The sequence below is a fragment of the Amphibalanus amphitrite genome, unplaced genomic scaffold (genome assembly GCF_019059575.1).
Source record: "Amphibalanus amphitrite isolate SeventyFive unplaced genomic scaffold, NRLGWU_Aamphi_draft 000015F_arrow, whole genome shotgun sequence".
Taxonomy (NCBI): domain Eukaryota; kingdom Metazoa; phylum Arthropoda; class Thecostraca; order Balanomorpha; family Balanidae; genus Amphibalanus; species Amphibalanus amphitrite.
In genome coordinates this window covers 1275860-1288780 of record NW_024881511.1, presented here as the reverse complement: position 1 = coordinate 1288780, position 12921 = coordinate 1275860, and the positions used below count along the sequence as shown (strand labels likewise).

Here is a 12921-nt window from a genome sequence, read left to right as displayed (position 1 = left end):
CTGCGCACGGCGCATTCCGTCAGCAGGCGGTCACCGGCGCCACGCGCTCGGACCAGGTGGCAACCAGGCTGAAATGGGGCCACAAACTTCAAGGACTGATGTGGCTTCCGCTGCTGGGTGTGTCCCAATCGGCACTCGCCTCCTCTGGATGTGTTATTTAATGGCTATCGTGCCGCTCAGCCAATAGGCACACCACTTTATTAGAAAATGCCAGGTGTCTGTCGTAATTTTCCGCCTCGCCTCTGCGCGGCAATAAAAGAGGACCGCAGCTTTGGAGAGCCCCTGTCCTTCAGCGTTGGGCAATGTCCCCACGGAAGTCCCCCAATTAGATCGGTGAAGTGCCGACGAGAGCACCGGTCCGGATCGTTTCGAGGGACGTTCTCATCGTGAATCGACTCACTCCTATTCGACGCCCACTTGTGTCCACTCATTCTCACCCTGCTAGCCAACTTCGGCCGGTGATAGAGCACTTAAAACACCGAACAGGCACGTCGCATGAAGCTAAGCGCTTAGACACGCACGTCATGGCCTTGGCGGTGATAGTCGTACTCAGTGACATGCGAATTGGGATATACCATCATTTGCCACCTCTTGAAAGAAGACCAGCCATACACCGACGGGGCCCAAGTACCCGACTGTCAGCCGAAAAACCTTTGAAGTTGAACTACTAATACACAGCTCGGCAGATCATTTTTCAGATTTTCCAAGCCACCAGCCGACGGAAGCAAGTTCAGGGCCAGTGTAGATGGTGCGGCACAAAGGCGCGGAGGTCGCCGCTCCGTCCCTTGGCCAGCGCTGCCGGCCCACATGAAAGCCTACCCGACCACCGCGTGGGCAGAGGGACGGTCTTTAGCGCACCGCCGGGTGACGGCGCACAGTGCGCCGCCACCGCCGCCGACGCGCCGCTATCGGCTCAGCGGCGCCATGTCACTACCAGCGGCCGCAGGCGGCGCTGTCGGGAAGGGCTCGCGCTGGGCTGCGGCGACCCGCTGGGAGGCTTTTCACATGGCCGACGCACAGCCAGGAGCCGACCGGCTTCCGAGAGACCCGATATCGACCGATTAGGCGCGTGCGGGACCTTCACCCGGGAATCGGCCACCTCTTCTGCGGCGCTGGCACACAAAGGAGGCGGCTCCGGACTAACCAGAGGCCCTCGGCGGGTAGTCAGACATGGAATCCGCGCGGTACCGGCCCCCGGCGACAGGGACGATAGCCACAGCGCCGGCGTCAACGTCCGGATAACAGGCTTATGCGCACATTGCAGGGCAGTTTTACTCTATGCCATTCCATTCAACAAACAGGAAGCTTAATTAATTTTATCAGCTATTTCATCCATTTAAATAAGAATAACCATATGTAAATCGCATGTCGGGAGTCCATTCGCCTCAATCTCAATGAATGAGGAAGCGCGGCAGTCAGCGGCCCACCCAGTCAGACCTCAGCACCTCCCGCCGAGGCCAGATATCTCATGCAGGGAGACGAATGGGTTACATTTGGCCACCGTTCACCAGCCACGTCCTTCCAATTTCCCGCACAGCAGCCGGGGTCAGAGGCGGGTGACCTCCTCAGCTTCGACTAGCCAGTCACTAGAAGAAACACCGCTGAATGTACGGACAGTGCGACTGACCGTCTCCGGACAGTCGAAGGCTATACCATAGAGACGACAGCACGGCCACCGAAGGAGCGGTGACAACAGGACTGGTGGGCGGGGGCGCCCGCGCCGATGGCCTCCGTCTTTTTACAGCGGCGGCCAGGTTCAGGGACTGCGCCGGAGGTCGTTGACAATGGCCGCTCGTCGTCGCGCTCCGACGTGACCTTGTCGCTCCGTCCGGCGCGAGGGTCCCCCGGCGCGACACGGAGCGCTGGCCGGCTTCTTACAGCCCCCCCCCCATCGTACTAACTGACCGGGGGTCCACAGGCTGAGGACCGTGGGAGAAACCGGCACGGATCGAACGCCTCAACTCCGGTTGACTATGTAAGGCTCAGCAACTCATGTCCGTTTTGTTTACCCAAAAACATCACAGCAACATTTGGAAACCCACCAAGGGCTTACTCTTGCATTGAGAAAATTCAGAACGAACACCGAAACATCAAAACCGAAATGTATATGTGAGAGGACGACAAATACCAGCACTGAACAATGCCAGTGAAATCACCTATACCTTCCACATAAACGCGCCTGCCATACCACAGTCCACAAGCAGTGCCAAGCAGTGCGCAGCGAGGTCATCGAAGGGAAAGGGGAGATGGACACTGTTCGCCCTCCTGAGAGGCCGGCATGCCAGAGCAGTGTCGTCCAGCTCGTTATTCAGTCACACAGGCACCGAATGGTATGCCGCCCAAAGGTCCGGCGAGGACAGACCTTGAACAACTGCCGACACGACTTTGGTCCACTGAACGGAGGCCACGCTGCCAATATCACACTGAACTCCCTGTGAAGTCGGTCCGGTCAGCTGAGTGGGCAGACAATGATCCAGGGTGGCGCGCCGGCCCCTTAGCCACCTCTTCAAGGTCCCGCTGAAAAGGTGACCCACAGAGACATCCTTTCAGACTTAAATTTGACATCGGCGCCTTTCAGGAAGCCTGCTGTTCGGCATAAGGCCATTCAAGGCTGAAAGCTCACCGGATGCACCCTTTGGAAGGCAGTTTATCCGTCTGGGAATGGATGGAATGCCTGCCGAAGGGTTTGGAATGACTTATGTGTCTGACATTCTTCATCCCGCTTGGCGACGACATGAGGCGGCATTTTTTAGCCGTTTCGTCATATGGCATATGAGAAATGATGCTACCGTGGAGATGTGCCTGGATTCCCAGATCTCCAGAATGTGTCCTGTCTAACCAAGAGATCCGACATACCAACAAGCATGCCGCAGATTGTAGTTGCAAGAGTTGCTGTTCAGAATTTCGCAAACATGACCTGATTGAGCTGCACCTCTACTAGTGGAGGTCTCTGCAGTCTGCAGGTACTGTCCTGCCTACGGTGCGCGGTTCATTAGAAGAGCGGTGTGGTGGAGGGCCAGCTCCAGCCAGGGCGCCCTGGAGAGAGCCCGTCCCGCTGCGCGCAGCCTACTGCGCAGCAGACGGCCCCGCCGCGCCGCGCCGCCAGGGGCTCCTCAGGGTTAGAAGGGCCGCCGCAGTCGCGGACAAAGGAGCCACGGCCGGCCGTAGGCGAGGGGAGCAGCTCCGGCTCCGGAACCCCGGCTGACGGAGCCGGGCAGCTGGGAGCCGGCGGCCGGCGCGGCGCTCACAGACGCCGCTGACAAGTGGCCGGCAAGTGGCCGCAGGTCGCCCCGCACCGCGCCGATCGGGTTTCCAGAGGGACGCCACAGCATCTGGCACGCCCCGGGAGCCACACGCCGGGCACCACGCCCACTTCCGCCGCTCAATGACACCCCAACCCTCCCCGACACCCGCACTGCATCAGTCATCCTCGCTGACCTCGATTTGTCTGCCTCCGTCTCTTCTTCTTTGGATCCCTTTTGATAGGAAGCGCAAACAGATTCACTAGACACAAGGAGAACTCACCTGTACTGCACATGACGATGAAGGTCTGGGCCTGCCGCCGCACGTCCGGCACGCGCGAGGACGACAGGTACCGCTCCAACGACAGGCGGTGCAACAGCGGGTCCAGAAAGTCGTGTGACGTGACGGCGTTGATCTCCCATCGTAGCCGGTGGAGAACCAGCAGCTCCCAATCCTGAGAAAGAGGAAAAAAGCGCGTTACTAAGACTGCGGGATTCATATCGCAGCGATTATTCGCACAAGATATTGAGAACCGAAAGCATAACATCCAAGCATTGTTTGTTTTAGCTACAAGCTGTGTGCCTACATCAGAACGGAACTGCCGCCTCGGCTGACAGAACTGCCGCCTGGTGACCTCATATCGGTCACAATCTCCATCTGACGCCGCGATTCATCTCGTCACGCAGCCATCAAAACCACCGAGCCATCTCGGCCGTCAGCCGGCTTTAATTATCCGCCACGCCACTATTCAAATGAGCCGACGACAATCTCGACTTCGGGTGCGCCACGTTCCAGTGATGTGGCGATACCGTTCAGCAGTCGCCAGCGCCCCGGCCAGCCCACTAAACATTGGACGGTTCCGCCACAGAAAACATAGAATAAAGTTCCCAGAGACAAGTAGCTGCACATCCTGGACAGTGAACAGTGGATCATAACCACAGCGCCGCACTGCGGCTCCCTGTCTGGCAAACAGACAACGACCGAAGCGGCAGAGAGGTGCAGGACAATCAAGGCCGTCCGGGAAACGGCAACAAACAGTGGGAAATCAGGTCTGGTCGGTCGGGTATTGGACACAGGTTGCGGAGCATAGGTCTCTCTTTGGGTTCGACGGAAGGCAACAAGTTTCATTTTTGATGACGGAAACAACCGCCAGAGAGGTAATGCCTTATTTGATTAAAAAAAGAAGATTCAATTGATCGGTAGGGTCTCCCTCTCACTTCCTCCTTTTTTGTCACCTCTTTCGCTCCCTCTCCCACTTTCTCTCTCTTCCATTCAATAGTACGCACGAGCACCGTTCCCACTCTCTATTGGGCTGGATCGCACCTGTCACGCGTGAGCCCACCTCCGAATCTCATTCCCCGCTGTCTGGCGACTCGGTCTGACCCTGGTGCGGCCTCCGCGCGACGACGGCGGCTCTCGGGGCCGATCGGCCCACCAAGGTCGCCAGGTCATGGGGCACAGCGGTGCCATTTAAAGCTTGCGACACACCACCGCCGGCCCTGGAGACGGGCTAGACGTCGACTCTGGCCTCCGGGACCTCGTTCGCACTCTGACGAGACATAAAAATTATCCATGGAGCCCGGAGCAGCCGGTGCAATGATCGCTGTGCAGGTGGTGAAGGGGCGCAGTCGGCTCGAGCCAGTCCAGGCCCCGGGCCACCGCCGCAGGTGCGCGTCTGTCAGTGAGGAGCGACAGGTTACGAGCGGTCGTCTCGCGTCGACCGAGCTCGGCGCAGTGCATCGCCCTGGGCGGTACAGAGACCGACGTTTCATACAGACGGTCGACATCAGCACTGGACGCGCACCCATAACTTTGCCCTTGCAGCTCCAGTAAAGGAGGATCAATGGGCATTTCTGGCGGTCATCACCTGGATTTCGAACGCCGGAAAGAACCATTCCAGCGCCAGGGTGGCCGGAGTTCCAGAACGACCGTCCGGAGTCAGGTGCCAGCCAGAGGACACTGGTCACCTTTCCTGGTCGTCGAGGTATACAATACGCGGCGACCCTTCCTGACTCTTGTGTCCGAACCGCCTCCAATAAACGGGTGCCTGTGTTGTTAATTCGAGCCTGGATCACCGGTATGCGGCGTTCTCACGAAGGCCGTGACGGCATTAATTGTGACTCCTCAGTGCCAGCCCTGGTGATGGACTCGAGTGTCCATCGCATCTTCACGGTGTGCCGGACACGCGGAGGACGACGTCGCGCTATAAGGCGACACTGGACGGCACGAGCATACGAATGTGAGAGAGAAGTGCGGCGTCAAACACGCGGCACAATAGGAGCGTAATTGCCAGTCGTAAGGACATGCCACATCCAGGCGGACAGCCTGAAGTTCGGTCGGTCGCAGGACATCCTTTCACCTTGAAGAGGCCCATCCTCGCGTCCCCTGCCTACCATAAAGTCCTGGGCGAGTGCTCCCCATTTTCACCTGCTACAAAACGTGCACTTTGCACGGAAACTGATGCGTAAAAAGCGACCCCTCCCCTTGTAAGACGGACCGGAAAATGCCCGTTTCCGGCGTCGTGACGTCACATTGGACCAACAGGTGGTGTCCTCTGTTTCTCACTCCCTGTTCCACACAATGCCTCTGATGAAAGGGGTGGAGTCGGACGACCCGCTACAGGGCCAAATTATTGGGACCAGTGACAATAGCTAGTGGGAAAATAATACTGAAGAACGGGGATCGCCTGAGGAGAAGAACCGATCTCCATGGGTTTCCTGTGGAGGAGGCATACTCCTTCCACTCAGAAGTCAGACAGGGAGGACTTCGGATACCGCAGGCCATACAACCCATTAGGAGGACCTTGAACAAAACGATGAACTCCTTCCTCATTAAAACAGCCCCCACGCAGCGCCAAAGGGTGCTCATAGCTGCGAGAATGGGTGGAATGAAATGGCCTTGCGTTTGATGGTTATCGCTAGTCTATAGGCTACGCTCCACCTACCACTTAACGATCCTATTGGGATGAACGATAGGGTATAGGTCGGAAGCATCAGGCAGCTCACATTATCAAGGAAAACAACGTTGAATGATGCACACACTTAATAGCACTTGAGCGATGCTGATGAACTAATAAGTGTAATACGAACCAGTGCGTGACAGAGCCTTCGCTGTTACAAAAAAAAAGATAAAAGAAGAGACAAGAGAAAGGGAGGAGATATAACATGCGGTTATTTCAGTGAGAGCTGCTGTAGGATGGAGAGAAAGACCATACCACTAAATGTATTCTCTGGGACCGCAGACAAAAACGTCTGGCCATGAACCTGACGGCAGTGATTTAGCTCTCCGAGGAGAACTGGTCTTGATCTGATCTCTGGCTGCCAGAGACGGCCAGAGAACAGAGAGCGGTGGCCACGGCCGCACCAGCAGCGCTTTAAACCATCACAGCGGCCACTCCGCCCTTGTGACGAGGCCCACATTACGCTCTTTATTGCGTCCTTAAAAAAGAAGTCGAGCTAATTAACAGGAGAAAAAAAGTAACAGGAATCTCATCGCAGCAGAAGATGAGTCGCATTCCAGATATTCTGAATATTTTCCTGGTCCGGCTTCACCCGACGTGTGATAAAATGGGATAATGTTGGCTCCCCTCTGAAGTTGATTTATGATGCTAATCCATCAAAATGAAGTGCGACTCAATCAGCGGACCAAGCTGTGGTAGGTCTGGATCCATATTAAGAATCAAGGACGTGTGCACCTTTTCCTGTGATCGGCAGCTTTAAAGGGCAACTTCCAAGGGTTGACTCTCAGTGCCGATTTTTCGCATTGCTCGTGCGTCTTACAAAAGTACATATGCATGCATGCCTGTCATCGGCTTTCGCAGCCGCAAGCACGTTTAAGCTTTTACTCCCGTCATGCGAAGTAGTTCACCGTCAGCAGGATTGACATCGGGCGTCACGTTCAGCTAGTTGCGGCTCACGGAAATGCCGGCAGATCTGTCCCTTCCGAGCCGGACCACCCCCGGCCCCAGATAAAGCCGAGCGATTGTGTCGTGTGCAAGGCATTGCATTGCACACTGCATACGTCACGGCGGTAATGACGGCATACGAGAGGCCCCGTCGACCGTGCTAAGTCGGGAACCGGAGTATGTTCAGTTCTCCTGATTCTCAAAGACGTAAAGAAGCTTTTCGGGGAATGCATCGTGTAATAACTATGCTTCCAGTACCATTCACACGGTCCAGAGCAGAATGACATCAAAGTCTGGAACGGTGCACCCCGGCACGAAGAGAGTCGTGGATTCCAGTTTCATCAGCCATCACTCTCACAGTTAGCGAGTTGTCGTTCGTGCTCGTCTATAGATAGCCGCTGTCGGGCGGGCTGTCAGATGACCTATGCGATGGAATGTCCGGTGTCTTGTCCGGTGGTCTCTCCGAGGGTCTCCGGCAGTCTCTCCGGGAGTCTCCGGTGGTCTGTCCGGACGCCCGGACCGTCTCCGTTCCGGCCTCTGCCGGCTGTCGACTCGCAGGATGTTTGCCCAGATCGCTCAGGATATATAGGTAAAACAGGCACCGGGCGAAACGGCGGAAACATAAAAACTACCCACCCCTCGGAGACGGCGGACGGACGTCGGCGGAGGGGCGGGGAGAGGAACAGAGACGCACAGACGGACAGAGAGCGCGCGCGGGAGCTGCGGACCCGCGAACTCTGGACCTGCGAACAACTGTGAGCGCCAGTATGTCCCGTTGCCACTGACTGAAGTTACAACCACACACAGAGACGACCGAGAAAAGCAGGGTCGGTCTTTGGTGAGCTGGGCCCAGCTGTTTGTTATGAATCTGAAACGTCGTGGAATGTAAATTTATACACAAGAGAAGCGAGAGGATCAGCGGCGCTGTTCATTCATGTTCATTCAGCATCTGTTCATTCATGAACAGATGCGACAGCTCGGCACCATCTCCAGTTGCTGCTCACCTGACCTGACCTGATGCACCCCGCTCCCCGTGAGGTCGGCGGAGCGAGGCCCTGCAGTGGCCCGCGCGGCACAGCGCCCTACCCAGGGCCACAGACGGCGGGTGACTCAGAGACTCATTCATTGAGCAACGTCGGCCTGCAGACGTCCGGGTCTGTTTATTTATCCCCGAGACGGCTGGACGTCGCCGGAAGTCCCCCGCCAGCCGCCGGCGGTGCCACTGCTGCGAAAACCCGAGCGCTGCGACCATCAGATGGCCTCGGAGACCAGCTGTAGAAACGGAGGCAGCGATGGAGTGTAGCGAGAGGCGGAATTTTTTTTAGACGTTCTATTACTGCTCGCAGAGGAGACAGCGAGAACGGTAAAGAATACGGCCAAGAGCATGACTAGGAGGTGTTGTGACCCGGGTCACAGAGTAGAACGGAATACATCAATGGCTGGCCCCGTCGCTGGCGGGACGGCAGTCGTGATGCCACGGTCTGTGGGGGCACGAGCCGACGTGGGCGGCCGCTCGTGCCTATCGGTCAGGTCACGTTGCTGTTCATGTGTCCGGTCACTGACCCCTGGACTGGGAGTGGTCGGGAGCCTATGCGGTCTAGGCAAGACAAACGGCCGCGGTAGAGTACAGAGCTGAAGTCGACTGATCGTGCAGCTCAACAAGTGAACTTTATTTAGTTAGCTGAAGAAGACGAACCAGGGTAATAACCTGTTTCGTCTTCTCAATTCAATAGTGACTGTCATCATCGCCCAGGCAGCGGACAGCCAGGACGTCCTCGTTGAGCAGCCAATCAATAAATAGTCCCGTCTGTTTATCTATTCTATATTGTGAGCGGCAGTTCCGTTTATGTAACGGTGCGCTATTGTATATTGTGTGCCATGTGACACCATTTGTCGATGGGATGTGAGACTGCTGCGCATTGCACTCAATAAGCGACATAAACATAAACGACTTCGACGTATAGCCTGAGATCGAAGCGATAAATGATCGTGCTAAAACGTCGATGGGTAAATATAAGCAGACCGGTTCGCCAGAATGAAAGAAAATCCACGTAATCATCAGGGAAAATGTAGTTCAATACCATTGACGTGTGGGAAACCATGAAATGGTTAACAGCTCCGGGAAAGAAGTGCAATGTCAACATGAAAATGTTCATGACATACATTCTTGTACAAAAGTCAAAAGATTAACGGAAAATTCAGCCCTGTTATGCATTGATATTCATAATTCCTGGAAGATAATTTTGTTGAAAGACGAAGTCACATAGGTAAGCTGTGACATTAGTCAGGGGGCGGGGGCAGAGACAGCATTCAGCACGTCTGACTGGGCTCGGCGCTCGGCCCCTCGCCTCTGACGCACGACCAGCCAGCCGCGGCCGCGGCACGCCGTAGTCTGACAGAGTTTACCAGTGCACCCGGTGATACCGCACCCTACACTAACGGTCTACCGCGAAGTGAAAGTGCATTCGCCGAAACGGCTACTCGGAAAATTGCCATCTTGCCATGGCAGCGCGTTTCAGCACACTGCAGAAGGGTTCGCCGCGCTCACTCAGTGAGGCGGTGTGGTGGGCTATGCGTCTGTCGGTTCGTAGGCAGGTTGAGGCTCGCCCGGGAGGCCTAGGTCAGCTTTGACCGTGACTCATGGCCGTCCCTGCAGCAGCGGCGGCCGGAGGGACGGGGGCAGGAGACTGAGTCATGGGCGGTTGCAGCCTGTTGCCATACAACGCTGGCCGCGCGCGCGACTGGGCGCTGCCTCCAGCGGTGGCAGGGGGTAGGTCACAGAGGTCAAAGGGTGCGCTGGGAGCCGCCTCCTATCGACCGCGCAGACGTAGGGTGCGGCCGCTTAACGGCCGGGTTTGAATTTGAAATTTGAACAGCCGGGTTATGGCCCGGTACTGCTGCACCGACAGGCAAGCCAGCCCACCGAGCCAGCCCGCTGTATATCGGTACTCGACGGCTGAGGCAGCCGGGCCACACAGCTCGCGCGCTGGCCGGTCGGCCGGCGCGGCGGGCGGCCGGCGCGGGCTGTGGCCTTGAAGGAAGCGCGCCGTTCGAGCTCTGTGGCGGGCCGGCGCCGGCGGGGCCCGGACTCGGTCTGTCGCTAGCCACACTAGTCGTGCCGGTGGTAAAAATAAACTGCAGCTTTGTATCACGACTGTGTGCGCACGCCGCCCGGTGCTGGAGGTAGTTCAGAGAATAGAATCTATTAATAGGAGTGAAAACTTGCGGAAGACTTCACTCGTCACAGAACAAAATCGCCGTGGAATGTGAAGATACGAGGACTTACTATGATATCTGGAACGCTGATGCTGTTGTCGGCACACTGGACGAGGATTTCTGCGGTGAGCGGCCGCGTCTCCCTCAGCTTGGAGGCGACGAACAGACACACGGCACCCAGTAGCTGCAGGTGGTCCTTTTTGACGTTGGTCACACTGAGAAATCGGTCCAGGAGGTTCATAGCCAGCGGAAATACATCGTCTTGGCAGCGTTGCTCCTCGCACACCTGAAAACGGAGATGGATGTTGCTTAGAAGGGCTTATGCATTTACCCGCTTTTAACGTGTTACATATTAAACTCATTGCTTAGATGTCGCTGGTTGGACACCCTGCTCAGATGGGCTTTTATATGGATTTAAAACAAGCCAATGCCACTTTTCCGAAACGACGTTGTTCGTCGTTTTTCATTATTTCGGTCTCAAGCTAAAAGAGATGGCACGACATTTTAGCTTCAAAATAATGATTCGCATGCTTTACATCGTCTAGCTATTATTTACTAATGTGTTCAATCCTTTTGTACAGATGCCTGGATTAGTGGAGGTATGCTCCTTTGATTGTCCAACAAAACCAGCAAGAGCACTTCCAAATCAGGTAGATACACACAGGCATGCCAAAAGGCACGCACAAGCAATTAAAAGCAAAGGGTTTATATTACGAATTCAAAACGGTTTTCCAAAGAAAGCTCATCGAAATCGCTTATCATTGAGAACAAAAAAGTCGCTCTCGCATTTTACGACAGAGAAGATTGCGCTATAAGCTAGCTCGGAGTTAGATATCCAGCCGGGATTGTCTATGCGTAGGCGGGATTGGCAGGACAACTCGAAGCCCATCGGTGGATCGATTGTTCAATCTAATCTATCGTGTAAACAGAGCTACACAAATTTTATCCAGGTACTGTCAACCGCGGAAGCCGTATGGCTACCCATCTACGCTGGAGTACGAAAAACATCATCTCACGATTACTATTTTAAGAAAACGTTTTAGTTTCGGTTGATGGAGTGAACAGTATGAGCACACGGAGACGGAAGGTGGACCAAGGAATGGGTAATCGCCCATGAGGGAATCCATAAGCGAATAATCAATACATATTCATAAGAGAGAGGATCGTCCAAAACATCCAAGAATTCCATTAGGTTACAACGCCAAACCATAAGGAAAGGATTGTACAAAACATATGGAAATCGTCAAAAACAACAAACCACTATGTCCATCCCTTCACCCTTTCTCAACTCATTTGTCCGATCCCAACACACAAGTACAAACATACACACACCAGTGAGAGCCGTTCCCTTACCTCGACCATCCAGTAGGCCAGGATTCTCCTCATGGGCAGCTTGATCTCGTTCTGGACGCACTTGAAGTAGGAGCAGGAGGCCATGTAGCGGCTCTCGGCGTCCAGCAGGTTGGTGAGCACGCGCCGGTCGTTGATGAGTGCCGGGTCGCGGATCGCCTTGCAGATGGGCTCCTGTTCAAACACACCACTCTCGCAGCAGAGCAGGCTGTCGCCCAGGTCTCTGGAGATGCTGCACGCAGACATGGCGTCCGTAACACTGTAAAGTTCTCGAAGAAGTCTGCAGTTAGGCAGACCTCAGTCGCTAGTTCGAGTCGGTCGGTTCGCGCGGACCCCGGAGACAGTCTCCCTCACTGCCCGAGCGCCCAGCCCGGAATGGCCACAGCGCCGGCGCCCGGCGGCCGGCGCGGCGGCGGCGCCCCCAACAGCTGATCGCCCCCTCCCCCGCCCGGCTCCGTACCCAGCCGGCGCTCGGCCAATCAGCTGAGAGTCGCTCCGTGTCGCCGGGCGGATGGCCCGTCGGCGCCGCTGAGCTCAGTCGGGCCCGCCAGCCGGCTCCGAAGGGGCGCCGCGGCCGTCCGGTCGTGGGAGGTAATGACAACGATAGTGCGGGCTGCTGCTAGTCCGCCGGGGCGACCGGCAAGGTCACGGAAGGTCAATGGTGACGAGATGCTCACTGCTCAGCAACTCTGCATAAACGCCGGTTCCAGCTGCTCCCGCCGCCGAAATCCGTCATGGACCTGAAATCCAGAAAGGAAAATCACTGCATTGCTAGTCCTAGCTAAAAATAGAAATGATACAAACATATTAAAACTCTTGCGTGGCAGCCCAACCGATAACCTCAGAATGGTGAAATCGGAATGCGTGTAGTCTTCAAAGCCTTGACTATTATCGGTGTTTTTTTTTTCTTCTTCTTGGGATTACATTGATCGATAACGGGAGACTACACCTTGGTCATGGACCGAATCATCCCCAAAACAAGTGTTTTAGACAGTCGGTCTATTTTATGGGATACAGCAAGCCCTCCTTCGAGACAGTAGCGGCGGAACACCTTCAATTAACCCGCGCCCTGGTGGGGTCTGTTTATAACGCGACCTGGTGGGGGGGGGGGCTATTTTTTGCCCCCCCCCTCGTATCTCCGAAACTACTGGACGGATCCGAAAAATTCAAACGGCGTTCGAAAGGCCTGTCAAATTTGTCGAAGGAAA

General features: G+C 55.6%; 1 protein-coding gene across 2 annotated transcripts in view; it reads right to left on the bottom strand.

Moving 5' to 3' along the window:
* LOC122385874 (G1/S-specific cyclin-D3-like) overlaps window positions 1-12480 on the bottom strand; it is a 109269-nt gene extending 96789 nt beyond the window's left edge. The window contains exons 1-3 of one of the 2 annotated variants that reach the window (XM_043374473.1): window positions 11717-12480; window positions 10434-10649; window positions 3526-3697 (exon numbers count right to left, since the gene is read on the bottom strand). In XM_043374473.1, coding sequence (XP_043230408.1) covers window positions 3526-3697; window positions 10434-10649; window positions 11717-11959 — 631 coding nt within the window. In that variant the 5' untranslated portion in view covers window positions 11960-12480. The remainder of the gene's footprint in view (window positions 1-3525; window positions 3698-10433; window positions 10650-11716) is intronic. The other variant, XM_043374483.1, reaches the window with a different exon arrangement.
* Window positions 12481-12921: the final 441 nt, after the last annotated feature.